Genomic DNA, 17,037 nt, shown 5'->3' with positions numbered 1-17,037 from the left:
AACCACAAAAAAGAGTAAAGAATTAGATTCCTATTTTGTAATGATGCTGCAAATTACATCTAAGCATTTATCAACAGTTAGTTGCTATTGCTCTAGTTATTATGAATCCCCAACTCATCCTGAAGAGATTTTATATATCCTAAAAATACTATTTTTAGAAAATAATGTATCTTGAAAGTATTTGCAATATGCAAGTAATCATCAACTTACAACCAGCCATTTAACAACCATTCAGTTACGACAGCCTTATAAAAGGTGCTTTATGGTCTGTAAAGCACTTGTGGCCTTCATTACATGGTACACTGTGCCTCCTTAATTGCATTACTAGTTATTATCCCATGGTCACATGACTGTGATTTGCAATGTTTTTTACTAGTTTCAGGCAAAACTTTCTCATTTGGGAGAATGAATTTGAAGTAATTCATTTAATGACCACTATGAAAAACAGTCTAAAAATCAGGCTTGGTAATATGATGCCTTGACTTATGATTGCAATGATTTATGACCAAAATTCTGATCATAATTGCAAGCCATAAGTCAAGGACTACCTATATTCATTGAACAATCCAATTATATTTTCCTTAATCAAAAGGAAGATTTCTCCTGATCCATAGAATACAGAGATTGTGAATATTATCTCCCATTAATTAAATGTTGACAGATAAACCAAGATTCTTCAAAACCATACTTTATTATTTTAAAGGCAACTAGAAGTACTTTCATAACTATTTCTTAAGCAAAATGAAGTCATATTTCCTTTAGTTTGACAAGATAATTATTATGTGGATTTTATTTTAAGAATATATTGAATTTCTGAACCAGTTGAGGTTTAATTAAAAACAGAAAACATACATCACTTGTGGATTCAGACAAAATTACAAAGCACAGAACTGGAAACATTCAAAAGCCCTAGAAAAAAAAACCAAAACCTAATTATAACAGGCCCTCCAACATTGAGCAGATAATTAAAAAGGTAGAGACCAAAACAAAATTTGTGTTAGCCATCAGTAAATATTTCGTAACAAGGATTTCAATAGTTTTTGTTCTTCCTTTTGCCCCATATGTATTCATATGACATGACGTTAGAGATAGATGATATATGTAACTTTCTAAAGTAGTGTCTAGGTCATTACCATTTATCACAATTATATTTTACGTATATTCTGAATTGAATAATGAATATTACATGGTAATGGGAACCATTTTGCTTCCCTCCCTCAAAACTAAGAAATTAGTCATATTCAATAGCAAAATCAGTACAAATAACTAAAGGGCTCCCAATCATTCAAGTAATCAGCTTACTGGTGTTGATAAAACATTTGCTCACTGTGATATAGATGAGTAGCATGTTAATCTGCTCAACACTGATTGTAGTGTTTCCAGTCTCAGTATCATTTGTATCAATATAGTTAAAGCCAAAGCATGCAACATTTAGGGTGCTTCTTTCCAGTGCAAGGATATGATCCAAGAAGAGTTGATTTCAACAGTTTAATAAGTAATTCTTATAAATTTAAGAATTGAAAATGAATTCTTCCAATTAAAATAAAAACAGTGAGCCTCATTTGTGTTAGAAATTAAACAGTCCAATTATCCCAAACCATCATAAACAGAACCATCATTCCTCCATTCCAAACTTTATCCCCAGCCACTTTATATTTTTGCATCTACTAAGAAATAACAATTATACAATTTAAAAACAAACCTGTGTTTTCAGTAAGAAAATTAAGGGCATGGTAGAAAGGTGGGGTGGTTTTATATGAACCTTGCATACAGTTATGAATATTCATTTTTGAAACAGAGGAAAATGGATTCTATCCAGAGCACCCTAGTTCTCATTTGAGAATTAGCAGTACAATGGCTTGTGTTATTGCGAGATATAATAAGCGATCAATACTTCCCCCATGTCTTACAATGAAAACAAATTTTATGGTTGACTTCCAAATTTGGATGAAAGTTTGCCAATGAGATTCATGACTTTAGGATTATTCTGGTATTTTGACATATTTGCTGGATTCTGGGCAACATCTTGGAAAGCTGCCATTACTTCTGGATCCTGTAAAGTAATGAAGTATTGAAATGTATCACTAGGATAATATGGTGAGTTTTAATGTACATGCTTTAATGTTTTATGCTTCAATCCATCATAAAATATAGTATAAAATAGAAAAATTACAGTAAAATTAATAAGTACTATGCACTTGTTAGATTATACTTGAATCATTTCATAAAGTATGACTTAAAAAGCAAAATTTAGGACAAGAAACTACGAGTAAAGTAAATACAACATGCTGTTCTGGACCAGCTATCAAAATTCAACAAAGACCTAACAAATGCACCCTGTGATTGACCTGGACACTGATGTAGTGTATGATCAGAGGGATTACCAAAGAAGCTACCACACCACATGAAATACTAAGAGGAGAGGAAGTGACTAAAACTAGGAATAACAAAAGCTAGGAAGGGATTTATCAAGGAGAAAGGATTGAAATTGAGAGTTTGTCAGTGGCTACTAAATATAAGGATGAAAGCACCAATAAAATAAACAGGCTATGGGAAGAACTGGCATGGAAAATTGTCAAACTAGCAAATATGTAAAACTAAAGATGTGCCAAGTATTTATTTTATGGCTAGGTACAGAAAAAGGAATAAAATATACCGTACCCCAATAAAAAAGAATAGTGAATACTGCTATACTATGAATCTGTCCCTCAGAAATATATGCAATTGATTATTCTAAATGGGTATTGTAAAGTTTTAAATTGGAGGCAACTATCACAGCCAAAATCTGTTCTACTTATGAATAATTCATTTGCATCCAAGGTTTGGAGTCATAGCTTTTTACTGAAGGTAGGTTATAGAGCATGCAATCTTGTGACATGTTTCTAATTAAGGTTCAGAGATAATGTTGGTATCTATTAAACCATATTGACATATATTTGCTGTTTACTCCAAATCAACTCCTATATCTTGCTATAGCCTTCTTAAAAGATACCTCAATTTCTTAAAAGATACCTCAATTATGGAATGCATTTTAAAGTGCAATAAAGTGGGAAATTATTGCTGCTTTGTATGCTGCTTTGTGCTGCATAAAATTTTAATAACTGAGCAAATATATGAGGTATTTAGAGCTGATTAATTATTCTAAACCACACTAAAATTGCTGGAAGTCACCCTGAGTCAATTGCAAAAGACAGCTTTGCTTGGAATAGCTTACATCCTGCAATGATACCCTTAACACCATCAAACAAGAACATCTGCCTATCTCAGGTCTTTGGGAAAGACTCAACACGTGGGTAAAAATGCCAAGTCACTCTAAACATCTGCTGACTGTGACAATAAAATTTGTAAGAAGGGCGCACCTTTTCTTTCCAGTTGACTTTTGTTTTTGAGATCCTACAAATGCTAACTTAGTAGAATGAATTAATGAAAAACAAAATGAAAATTTCTGGAAATAACAAATACAGTAGTGCAAGAATCTATAGTAATTGGGGCAGGAGTTCTTCAAAAGCAATCAGAATTCTTACGTTGCAGCATTTTTTTTTCTCAATTATTCCTCACCTGCATGGCTGCAAGAACTTCAGGGTCACTAAGAATTTCATTGAGACCAGGCATGCTTCCCATTCCAGGCATGCCTCCAGGAAAACCACCTAAATATAAGGAATATTGTTATAGAAAAAGTATTACACTGGACTATATCTTAGCTTATCATATAATCCATGAGTTAATTATACCTGTTTTATGTAAATTTCCAGAGCACTCAAAGAGCTGTTGAATAACTTAAAATTTTATTTCTCTAACAGCAGCAAAATTTTGCTACATTATGTGTATTATTCACAAATAGTTGCTAATAGTACTTGTTAGAGACTGTGTTATTCATTTTATAGGTTGTATTTTTATTGGTCAATGACTGAAATAGTTATGTCTATTTTACTGTTTTGTGTGCTGAAATCCATGTTACACTTTTTAATATCACACCCTTGGTTAATTGCTAATACGATAGTATCAGAATTTTTATATTCAAAAATCAGAAATACAGCACTTCCATATTTGTTTGATGAATCAAGAGTACAAAACATAGATTTTTTGCCCGAAATAAAGCAAAATATTATGATCCCGATTCACATGAAGCTCAATTTTTTTCTATAAATGCTTTGAAATACACACCTGGAAAACCACCAAACTGAGGTCCTCCTGTCTGCCGACGAGCCTCTTCCTCCTGCAAACATGAAAATATTTACTTAGTCTCCCATAAGAATATGCAAATCCACCATTTCAGAGATGGAACTTCCTATTTTTTCTTCAAACCTAGGTCAACCAAGCCATTCAGGAGTGGTTCTGGAGTTCACTGGAAGTAAATCTTTTTTCCATTTATCCACATTCAAACCACCATACGTTAAATGATAAACTATTTTACAGGTAGTCTTTGACTTACAATCAGTCATTTAATGAATAAAGTTACAACAGCCTCAGGAAAAGTAAAATATGGTGCCCCCTACCCACCCACCCCGCAACATTTCAGTGCTTGACAATTGGCTAAGATTTACAACCAGTTGCCAAATCCACTGGGGATCATGTGATCATCATTTCTAATCTTCTTTGTGAACTTCCCCAGAAAATCAATGAGGAAGCCAATAGGAGAGGTTTCAAGCAAAGAGGACAGAGGGGAGCTGAAATCTCTGTTCCTGTAGCCCACCCAAAAAATTTCTCTCCATGCATGGAGGGGAGCTGAAACCGTTGCACATTGGTTTTAATTGTGGCTTGTTTAATTTGTATGACCACCCAATTCATCAAGTATCCTGGGCAGTAAACAAAATTTTAAAAATTAAAATATTACAAGTGTTAAAATACATAGCAGCTAAGAATAAAGTACCCATCAGAACTAAATTAACCATAAAATAAGTTCCTGCACCCATTCAGGGATCCAAGCTTAGGACCAATGGCTTACATATTATACCACCTCGATGCCTATTAAAACATATAACATAGTTTATACCTATAGTTGAGTTTCCTCATTATGTTAATTTACAACTAAACAAACAACCTTGTGATATTGTGTGAAGTGGAAATCTGACTACTGTTGGGCAAGAAGCCATTTTTATGATGTTTGGGGAAACAAAGACTTTTAAAATATGAAATTAAGTTTTCCTAATACAGGTAATCCCCGGGTTACAAGCATTTCCTTAGAGAACAAAGTTACGCAATAAGCACCCCCTAGTGTTTGTGAACAAGGCCCCAAACTATGAATCTTGCAGGAACACGGCAGTTGTTCGCCCTTACGAACACCCCAAAGGGTCTGCAACATTTGTTCTGCATGTTGCTGGCTGAAATGGGAGCTTAGGATGGATGGATTCATCCTTCAGAAGCCCCGTTTGGGCATTTGGAGGCCTCACCCAGCATGTTGCCAGGCGAAATGGAGCTTCTGAGAGGCAGATCTGTCCCTCAAAAGCCCTGTTAAGGCATCCAGAGGCCTTGCCCCGTTTGGGCATTTGGAGGCCTCACCCAGCATGTTGCCAGGCGAAATGGAGCTTCTGAGAGGCAGATCTGTCCCTCAAAAGCCCTGTTAAGGCATCCAGAGGCCTTGCCCTGCCCTTTGCAGGCCGAAATGGAGCCTGCAACGGGCTGGGAGAGGCCCAAGGAGGGCCAAATGGAGCATCGGAGGGCCAGATCCATCCCCTGGAGGTTCCATTTTGGCCTGCAATGGGATGGGGGAAGCCCACGGAGGGCTGAATTCAACACCTGGAGGCCCTATTTCAGCCCCTAACAGGCCAGGGGTAGGTCTACAGAGGGCCAAACAAAATGTTGGATTCACCCCTTAGAAGCTCCATTTCAGCCAGCAACCTGCTGGGCGAGGCCTGCAGGGGCCTGAATGGAACTGCAGAGGGACACACGCAGCTGAAAGGCTGGAGAGGAGACTGCTTGCTAGATCTTCACAAGTGACCCAAAGCAGAAAGTTGGCCAGGGAAACAATTGTGGGGAGCATGAAATTTTTGAAGAAAAACTTTAGTTGTCACGAACAAAACAGGAGCTGCTTATGGAAGAAGAACAGCTGGGTTACCACCGTTAAGAAATGAGGAGAACATGCAGTGCACAGGTCTCCTGAATTTCTGGAGGAATCTACAAGGATTTGGAAAAGTACAGTATATGCAAGCAAGCAGAGCATTATCGCTTCAGTAATCTGTTTCCCTACATATTCTTTAAAGACAAACCATCTAGCCGTGAAACTGCATTAGAAATTTTTATTTTTACCAGTCTGTATGGTACTAGTTAAATTTTATTGTTTCTTGTGTTTATTTAAGCAGAAAACTTTGCTCAGTCTTTTTTTATTCCCACTTCAGGCTGTATTCAGGAATTTTTCTCTAGATATAATCTAAAAACTTTTTCTGAGGTCACTAATTATAGAAGAGTAGCAGCATTCTGTGGTCTGCCTGGAACACCAAATATTTTAAATAAAAACTTTTTCTATTTTTTAAAAAATATAATTTGTTCTTGTTTAAATCTATTTCCCAAATGGAAGGAGTGGAGCTGACATTTCTAATCACACACCTCTATAAGACCAGAATAATATATTATACAATCTTTTTTCATTTTCGTCCCCTGAATTTTACCCCTTTAATTATCAGAAAAGACAGCACAGTCCTCTCATACATCAGAATTAAGGAGAAGATGCCAGGTGAGGGGTCTCTTGGAAGACAGGTGGTGGCTGTATAAATGACCAAGTTCCTAGATAGATGATATGTCGGGGTATGAACTCTTGTTTGACATCTCTAGTCTTTCCCTCTAAGCACTCAACTATGCCACCATGTTTGAAAAACAACTCTTACCCTTTGAGCTCTCTCATGTTCCTCTCGGGCTTTTTTTACTCTTTCCATTCTTTCTCTAATTTCTTTTTCTTCACGCTTTCGTTCATATTTTCTTCTGTGTTCTGAAATCTTTTGAGCCTGACGTACAAGATGAATAAAATTATTTGTCACATATATATATCATTTATACAATATAATTCTAGCATTCTACAATAACTATTTTTAGTTTGTATTATGTCAATTCTCTCTCAAGAACTACAGGGCTATAATCAACATTAATTCTTCCCTTCAACACTGTTATGACTCCAAAGTATCCCAAGAATAGTCTAAATTTGGCAATATACTACAGTCTTTTAGATGAAAATTAATTTCAGTAGAAAAAGTAAATACAGCTTAACTCTCCTTAAGGGTTAAATAAAAATAATTAATAAGAAGCAATCTGCAAGTTAATCTGCAGAATGGACACAGTAAAACTCTTCAAAAGCAAAAACTTCTGGTTTCTATTAACTCTTTCTTTTCTTTCATACACAATATATAGACAAGTAGCAAAGCATCAGAACTACCAATGTCTTGAGATCTAAGACAGTTAAAACAAAAATTCAATGAAGAGAAACTTTATTTAATTCAGAAATGGTACGTCTGTCTGAAGAAATTATCAGTACATAAGATTTTTTTCACAGTAGTTCATTTTGTAGACATTCCTCAGCAAATTTTGTTGCATTATCTATAAATACAAAGTAAAATCTTGCACAGCCTAGTTTTACTTGTGTCTCGGAAATAAATTTAGGTTCAGAGATATAAGGGAAAGAGGGTATATATCTCAAGCAATCTTAATGGCAACAGATTAGGAAGAACAGAAATGTCCTTGGTACTATTCTTTTCTTAATAGGAAAAGCAAGAAAGCAAAAACCATGAAGTCAGTAATGCTGCACTGGGATGTCTAACTTCCATAAGTTTTTCCCCCCTTTGGCTAATAAGAACCAGGTAAGATAAGGCTAAAGAAAAAGCTATATTCCATTCCGTAATAATTTTCAGTGATATAGGTAGAAACATAAATGGTTCAGGGCTACTTCGTCGACATACCCTAGAATAAATTGACACTGGAGAAAACATTGTTATACCACAAAACCAAATAAGGAGAGGGGCTGTGATTATCAATTCCATGTTACAGAAATAATTCAACTATATTTATTCTTATTGTATATAAAATAAAAATTACTGAACATTATTTCTATTCTATATTAAAATAGAGATCACTATTAGTCAAATGCTAAAGCTTTTAATGTTAGGCCAGAAATAGCAACACAATTGTTGTTAAAGCTAGTATGTAATCATCCAGTTTATGATGTAACTAAAAAGAGAACAGTAATTTTTTGAGTTATGTTATTCATAGTACTACTCCCTTGTGGCACATCAGCAAAACATTCAAGAAACATTTTATTCCAGTTGCAGTTTTCAGAACCAATTCATACTTTACTTATCTACAGCTTGTCCCCTGGTAATAGGGAGAAAAAAGATTTAATCTTCAAGTGTTAAATTTTGTTAAAGAGCCTTACAATAAGTTAGTGGCAAGCTTGCAAACTTAATTACTTTGTGGCAACAATTGTTAGAATTACAGAACCACAATATCCTTAAAAACTGGAGTTTAAAAAAAATCACAAATAAACAGGATAGTGTTTTAGCACAAGTTCCAGGGGTGGGATTATACCGGTTCTATAGAACCGGTTATGATTCTGCGCAGTTCAGAAAACCAGCAAATCATGCCCTTGGCTGGCCCTGGCCCTGGCCCTCCCTGCCCGCCCACTCAGTCCTTATCGCGCATGCCCGACATCACCGACTGCATTCTCCCCCTCCCAGTCATTCCTTAAGGTATTTCTTTTTTCCCTCCACCTGATGATCAGCTGTTCCTATGATCAGCTGTGCCGGGATTCCCCTCGCTGTCTGACTGCTTTGCCCAGGAGGCCCCAAAACGGACTGGGGGGTGGGGGGGGGCTGTGTGCCTGCCCCGGCTCCGCTTTTTTTTTTTTTTTAACCCAGGGAAGCCTTCTGGGAGCAAAATGTCCCTTCAGGAGGCTTCCCTAAGGCCCAGAAGGCCCAAAAGCCAGGGGAACGGGGTGCCAAAAAAAAGAAGCCACAACCACCCAGTCACATGACCACGCCCACCTAGCCATGTCCACAGAACCAGTTGTTAAAAAATTTGAATCCCATCCCTGACAAGTTCCATAAAATATCACAGAAGTGAAATCATGAGCTTCTGTCATCCACATTTTCATTCATTACTTACACGTGGCTGTACTTCCTTAAGCATGGCACTAGCTTCTTCATCATAATCCAGTTTACAGGCCAAAGCTAGATCGTGTGCAGAATCTTCCCAATGACCTAGAAGCCTGGCAAGAAAATTATTAATTCCAGTCAGCATCATTTGAGACAATGTTAAAAACAATTTTAAGCCATAGGTATAAATAAGCAAGCTTTTTAATAATATCCAAAAATCCTTTATTTTCAAGTTCTGCATTTTTAAAAATTGAAGAAAATTAAAAGTTACTCTGTTAACGTGCAGTGGAGATAAAACATCTTAAAAGCTTTCTATTTAACCTAGAAAGTTTTTATTTTCTATAATAAGATGATTAAGATATAAAGAAGATAGGAGGATTGCTTTGCTTTGTTTTTTTTACCTGTGAGCTTTTCCTCGCCATTTGTAGGTCTGTGCCGAATCGGGATTTATCTGAATGGCTCTATCACAATCCCTAATAGCAGCATTTGGCTTCTGCATTTTCACAAAAACACTGTCAACATGAAAAGTATACATCCTTAACTAAAAATTAATAGAATACCATATGCTTTGCAGCCTAATCCTTTTAGCAAGTGAGTTAAAATACTATTCAGCTCAATACATGTATTATTTTCCACAAAATTATAAGCACTTTTAATACATTGTACATTTACCTATTTAAATATATCTGAATTATCAAATGTTCTTATAGACTACCATTATATAATTCTTGTTTAATGTTCATTAAAATTTTCTGATTCCAATTAATGATAATCATTATGTTTAGTTTTAACTTAAGCTGTCACAAAGATATGCCATACCCAGTTCATTCCCATTTTTAGTAAGCCCTGAATGCTATTGTATCTCCGTAGAACAGTAACTATTACTTGCTGGTATACAGGCTCCCAAACTGCAGAAAATATATAGCCACTGTGATTAGAAACTATAACCAGTTATAGAGGAAAGAGGCAAGAAGCAAGGATAGCAAAACGTTCCTTAAGTCCTGACAAACAAGATAGTATTTGGAGAAGATTTGGGCTGACTCTTCCCTCATTCACCAGAATATAAGAAAGAGGGTAGATAAAGCACAATCAGTATTGTAAAGTTTTGTTATTATAGCCTAGCTACACTTCCAGTCTTCCCATGGAATTCAAGATATGCAAATGCACCAGTATTAAATAACAGAAAAAGTGGTAACCAAAGTAAAACACAAACTTGGATATGGCTATCAAGAGAAAAATGGAAGATTGGCAGAAAGTTTTCATATTGCTAAAAATGTTAAAAATAAGAACTATAAAAATAGCCTTGTTATTTCAGAATGTCAGTATAACAAGACATTTATTCAGTGATAAATTTTGAAAAGTCTATAAAATAATTCATAAACACAGTCCAGATTATGCTATCTTTATATTAGCTATCTTTTATAGTAGAAATATTCAAATATAAAGTCTCACCTGGCTCTTTTGGCATACAGGATAGCCAAATGAGGATTCAATTTTATGGCTTCTGTGAACAGGTCAATGGCTTTCGCAAGTTCACCTGAAAATATAAAATTTTAGTGGAAAAGAAATCCATTCTAAATTTGGTGGCCTAGAAATGTGGAAAGAAGAAAACTGATTGGACATGTTGTATAAAAATGACTTAGAAAAAAGAGACTCAAGTGGTGACCTTCCTTGGTGGCTTTGTCACTAACTTCTTGTAGGAAACTGGTAGAAGTCACAAATGGTAATTACATGTCTGCAAGATGCTGCAACTGTCATAAGTACCAGCCAGAACTTTAAGGATCAGTCTTAAGTATCATCATAACTGAACAGTTGCGAAATGAGGAGTTTTAACCCAAGCACATCTCTATGGGTTTATCTAGTAAAAAAGATAAAGTTGATGTAGCATATATAACTGACCTTCATTTAATGCATGTATAGCTTCCATTTTCTTTTCATTGGCCTGGTCCATCATTTCTTCTGTTACCTAAAGAAAACAACGGCAAAGAAACTGTAATTCAGATCAAAGCTATCATGCTTTCAGGAAACAGTATCTGGATTTAAAATCAGTTGGAGCATTAATATATTACATTTAACCAAGAGCTGATTAGTGCACAAGTGTGCACTTTTAGACTGCAAACCAACTGCACATGATTTTACAATTAAATATGTCATCTGAACATAGGAGAAAAGATATTGCTGCCCAAAACTGACCAGATAGTATTGCTTCAAATAAAATAAATGATGGTTATATTTTTTGGTTATTTCCAGTTAGACATATTCTTCATCCTGTCAATAGCAAACCTAGCTACTGTGTATATATATATGCTTAGATGACACAATTAGCCAAAAACCATTAAAAGGCTCATTGCTAGCTGAACCAATAACATAAAGGAATTAACAGTCGCACACTTAACTTCTTTTTTGATTAAGTGTGACACATAGATTCAGAGTTCCAAGCACTATTACCTCAACACTTTCATCTCCCATTGCCTGAGGTTCTTCATTGTCTGGTTCAATCACTCCTTCATTATCAATTTCTGCAAAGCCCCAAAAAATTACAAACATATATTACAAATTAGAAGAATTCAAGTTAGCTGAATTCAAAATAAAAAAATGAATTACATCAAAGAGACTTCAATACTGGTCACTAACCTAAATCACTTTCTTCACTTTCAGGCTCAGGTGGTTTTGGTGGTTCTTCTGCCTTTTCTTCTGCTTTTGGCTAAAAAAAAGTCATTAATGACATCCTTTTTTTTTTCTCATAGAATGTTATATCAATTTAAAAATAACATAATCAGGGAGTAAATTTGATAACTATTGACGCAGTGACCTTCCTTGTGGGAGATTTTAAAATAACTTTAGGTGAGCTCATCCAAACTGTGATATAAAGTTATAAAGTATCTGCTTGGGGCAGGACAATGAAAAAAACTCTAAAATTCAATTAATTTAAAAACTGTGTGGATTCGGAAACATAAACACAGAATGAGAGGGAGCATTGAAAAGTAGCTCTGACCAATAATAAATTTAAATTAGTTAATGGAAGAACCTCTCTTAGAATCTCCTTTTGCCAGTGGCCGAGAGTGAAATAATTCAATTAGTAAATAAATCTAAAGAATGGCGGGTATTATTACTTCCAATGATTTTTGCAGGAAAGGTGACTTTTCATAAAATATGGTTAATGGGGGGGGGGGGGTTAAAAAACAAACTAGGAAACAAAGTGTTGCTGTGGAATACCCTCTATCAGGAACAGAAGAATCTGCAATGCATTTACCTGGAAGGTTTTTCCACAATACTATTTTATACAGTGCTGTGTGACTATAGAAAGAATGGACAAAATATATAATGGCCAGCATTATTTGCCTATTTTTCCAATATGGGAAAGATAAAGGATCACGATATACAGTAAGATGCAGGATCACAAGAAGCAAAGAGTTTCATGAACTACAACACATCCTGAAGGTAAAAATGAGATTGCAGGAAAAAAAGGAAAATTCTTATAACGTTTTCTGCAAGGTAAAGTTATATCCAAGAAAAAATAAAATGGGAAATGTAGTTAATGCCATTCTAGAGGATATTGTATTAATTATTATAAATATCCCACATTGTAGAAAATTGCGAAGAAGTCTTTGTAAATATTGCAAACTGCTTCTGTCTCGTTAACAGTTTCCATAATGTTATCTTTTTATACTGATGGATGGGTGGGTGGATGGAGATATATACATATACCTGTTTGTATTTTATATTGATCTCATGGCTGTAATAAACTTTGATAGATTTAGACTTTCCATTATCTTTATAGAAAGGTTTCTTTATCTCATATTTAGAGTAATAGGAAATCTGAGTTGCAAGAGTTCAAGGTGAGACATGAGGAATGAAAATAAGGGGAGATTACCGATCGAACCTGTCGGAACATGTTGAAAAAAACCCCTTCCTTTGCAAAGATAATTAAAAAGGCAATATCCTCTTTCTGAAGTATTGTACATTGTAGCCAAGCTTCTGTCTTACCTCATCAGTTGTTTCTGTTGAAGTTTTGCAAGGAGCTGGTGGTATTGTACCTCCCATGCTTTATAATCAAAAGGAAAAACAACAATTAAAGACATCATCAAATATCAATATAAACGCTTTGGCTTAAGTTAAATAAAGCAATATATGGAATCCATAATATCTTGTAGCAAAGATCTGTTTATGAGTTCAAGAATTAGCAGGGCAGATTTTTTTTTATTTTGGATATATTATCGGGTCTAGTTAGTTTTCTAAACTATTTTTCAGGAATGCTTTAAACTTCAATATTAAATTGTTAGGACAGAGATCTTCCCACTTTAAGAAGAATGAATTATATTATCATTTTCAGCCTTCTGATCAAAGAAATATGAAAAAATATTTAGGGATGTTTAAGAGGATCCTATTCTAAACATAACTTTCATAATATAGGGATTATTATGAACACAGAAAGTTATTCTTTTTAAAAGTGTTCTGAACTATAAAGTACACAATAGAGGGAAAGACTATTAAAGAAAAATAAAATGCACATCAATCCCAAGTAATTTTCTAGAGTAAAAGGTGCTGATGCTCAAATACACATTTAATGTTTCTGTATTTATCCCCCAAACCTTCACTTTGCCCACCTGTTTGCCCCAACAATGCCCAGCAAAAATGGAGTGAAATTGTACCTGTGCCCTATTAAATTCATGACATGCCACATTGTATCCTCCAGAACAGGGGTGCCAGGGCCGGATGCGTCGTGTGCAGGCCATGCCCATCCCAAAGAGAAAAATTTTGTGATACATCACAGGACGGTAATGTGACGCCACTTGCTTGATACCCATGATCTAGAATCACTGTTTACATTGTAAGAATATTTCCTAAAATTAAAATATTTGCTCTATTGTATTATTTTCCTTTCCCTTTAAATGTATCGTGTCTTAAAAATAGTATTCAATGCAAATGTAACACATTTTTTTCAAGAAAATTTTAGGAAAATTACAAGTGCAAATATGTAGTAGAAATCTTTGATTTGCTCGTTTTTTTTAGCTCAACATTCATAAATGTATTCATGTTTATGGCTCATTTATATGCTAAATGAAGCACAGTTAAGACTGATCATTGGAAGCTGGAATCTACAAAGGGTTAATTGATAATCAACCAATTCAGAATTATCTCACAACCTGCCCCAAAATCTTAAATCATGGTTGTCCAACCTTTTGGCTTGCATTGAGTGAAACAGAATTGTCTTGGGCCGCATATAAAATATGTAATATGGTTAATTTATATAAACAAATATTTATTTCTATTATCTTGTAGGGTCCTACTAGCTGTCCAGGGTACAGGTTGGACCCACTGTCTTCAATGATCTAGATTTGTTTTCTACTATTCAGCACCTTCCTGAATGTTGCTCCAGTCATGATGGTAAAGATTAAACCGCTGAAACCCAACAAATCTAGAAGACCCTAGATAGGAAAGGCTGAACTAGCTTTATCACTTTAGCTATAGCCAGAAACATGATGGAAAGACTCATCTACAGCATGGCTCCTCAATGCCACTTTGAAATCAATGTTTTTGCAATGTCGTGGGGCCATTAAAGTCTGGGCTTGCTGTTCCATTCTTTTCGTAGAACCAACATTATCAATATTATGAGCTTTGGTGGTGCAGTACTGCAGGCTAGGTCTGCTGGATGCCTGCAATTTGGCAGTTCGAATCTCACCAGGCTCAAAGTTCTCAGCCTTTCATCCTTCCCAGGTCAATAAAATGAGGACCCAGATTGTTGGAGGCAATATGCTGACTCTGTAAACTGCTTAGAGAGAGCTGTAAAGCACTGTGAAGCGGTATAGAAGTCTAAGTGCTATTGCTATTACTTTACGAGGTTTCTTACTAGAATATGAAAATGTCCTTGTAATTGGCTGCATAAAGAAGAGTCTGACTGCTCTCACGCTAGATATGAGACAACTAAGAGATAAGAATTCTCCTGCTGCAGGCCGTAAATCCAACATTCTATGTTATACAGAAGTGAACAGGATGTATTTGCAAAGTTCATAAATCTAAAGTGAAGTGATGGCGTTCTTCTACGATTAACTTCCTGCAATTGGTATATAAGTCATGCAGCCTACGATACAGGAGATAGAACAACCAGCAGTATTAATGGCCAGGAATAGCATGATCCTTCATGAATTCATTCAGTGTTCTATTAAAACTATGCAAATTGTCATTACCATAAATACCAGCACTGAATTCTAGTCTTTCCTCACAGAGGAGCTATTCTAACCCCTTAATTACTGTCAAAGAACAAATTGGCATTTTGAAAAAGTGGCTATATAAAGTAAAATGGGTAGAACAGCAAGGGCTTTAAGCAGAGAATCTTAATAGCTGTGAGGAAGCTCATTTCCAAAGCACTGTAGATAGCCTTTGACTTACAACTATTTGTTTAATAACCAAAGTTAAAATGGCACTGAAAAGGTGGCTTATGACCCAACTCAACATTCCCATGGTCATCAATCAAAATTCCGCTGCTTGGCAACTGGCATGTATTTTACCATGGTTGTAGTCCTAAAGTCTCTGGGATTGCCATTTGCAACTTTTCTAGCAGATTTCTGACATGCAAAATGGAGGAAGACAGGTTCCCTTAACAACCACATAATTTGCTTCATGACCATGGCTTAAAAAGTTGTAATATTGGCCACAACTCAACTTCATTGCTTAGGGACAGAAGTTATGGGCTCAATTGTGATCAAAAGTTGAGGAAGAACTGTATAGAATTTGATCCCTAAATTCTTTCATAGGCTCAAGTCAAACTTTTACTGCATTATTATGGAATACATAATTTGAGAAAACTTTCTTTCCACATAGAAAAAATAGAGTTAAGCAACTTTAAAAGTCACTTTCACCACAGATAAAGGATTTAAGAATAGGAGAAAAAAACCCGAAGAAATGTACTTGTCACTTAAGATACGGGAGTTTGTTGTGTTGGAGCACTAACCGTGATAAATCACATTTATAGCTCCAGCCACTTACATGCAAGCAAGACCGATATAATTCTGCATACAGATATAATACAGAAGGGTTTTAAAATATCCTTTCCTTCACATAAAGTATTCTTTATCAGGCAAACAATTTCAGTTCTAAAATCTAGGCAAGTTAAATAACACGGAAGATCCTAGCAAATCTTAAGTCTTCCTAGATTTTTTGCGGGGTGTGGTATGAGTTGAGTAACCGAATAGAGAGGCCAGGTTTCAATGATACGACTAGGCCTTGCCACTAAAAGCTCAGTACTCCATTCCCCCAAATCGTCTCTGATTTGCTTCAGAGGCAAATTAAAGGAGTCAGACAGCGTCAGATCAATAAAATCCTTCAAATGTACAAGTATTTAACAAGACTTTAAGACTTTCTTTAACTCTCTGTAATCCAGCAGCCCTTGTTTCTCAAGTTCTACAACCGATCCCACGAAAGACAAAATTCACGCCGCCCCTTAAAAGATGAAAACAATTTAGCCCCCAAAACTCACCATCTCAGGACCGTCTCCAACAACTTTAACTTACGGGGGGGGGGGGGAGGCAGGAAGAGAGGAGGGAACCGAAGGGGCAGCAGTCACAAGAAGCGGGAATAAGTTCCCGTAGCCCCTACCTGCTTTCTGCTCGGGCTCCCTCGGAAGAGCGGCTCCATGCTTACCTCTCTATCCAGTCGCGGAAGAAGACCAGATCTTCGGAGTGCAAGATGGCAGAATTCTGCTTGCAGAGTTTCACGAAGGTCCGCAGCTCACTCAACTTCTGCGGGTCCATGGCCAGCCCTTTTGCCACGCCGCTGCTGCCTCGCCGCGCTTGCTGCTCCCACCGCTACAGCTTCTCTCTCCGGGAGGGAACAGCCGTAGCTCCCCCAACCCCGTCAAGCAGGCCTTGCCTTCACGCGCCGCACAGCGCAACGGCTCCCACACGCCCTCTGGCAACCTTCCAGGGACGGGGGGTAAGCGACTCCCGCTCTTGCCTCTCTACTC

General features: G+C 36.2%; 1 protein-coding gene across 1 annotated transcript; it reads right to left on the bottom strand.

The window, feature by feature from the left end:
- Positions 1-672: 672 nt before the first annotated feature.
- ST13 (ST13 Hsp70 interacting protein) lies at positions 673-17,000 on the bottom strand. Its single transcript, XM_026696789.2, has 12 exons — positions 16,716-17,000; positions 13,062-13,119; positions 11,709-11,778; positions 11,523-11,593; positions 10,974-11,040; positions 10,527-10,611; positions 9,476-9,586; positions 9,085-9,187; positions 6,822-6,938; positions 4,165-4,216; positions 3,559-3,647; positions 673-2,053 (listed from the first exon to the last, which is right to left on the bottom strand). The coding sequence occupies exons 1-12, from the start codon at positions 16,823-16,825 to the stop codon at positions 1,925-1,927; spliced, it is 1,062 nt and encodes a 353-aa protein (XP_026552574.1). The 5' UTR covers positions 16,826-17,000; the 3' UTR covers positions 673-1,924.
- Between the last annotated feature and the right edge of the window lie 37 nt (positions 17,001-17,037).

The sequence above is a fragment of the Pseudonaja textilis genome, chromosome 5 (assembly GCF_049901715.1).
Source record: "Pseudonaja textilis isolate UNSWEBS1 chromosome 5, rPseTex1.2, whole genome shotgun sequence".
NCBI lineage: Eukaryota > Metazoa > Chordata > Lepidosauria > Squamata > Elapidae > Pseudonaja > Pseudonaja textilis.
Note: the sequence above shows the minus strand (reverse complement) of the source record. Positions and strands in the feature narration are given on the sequence as shown.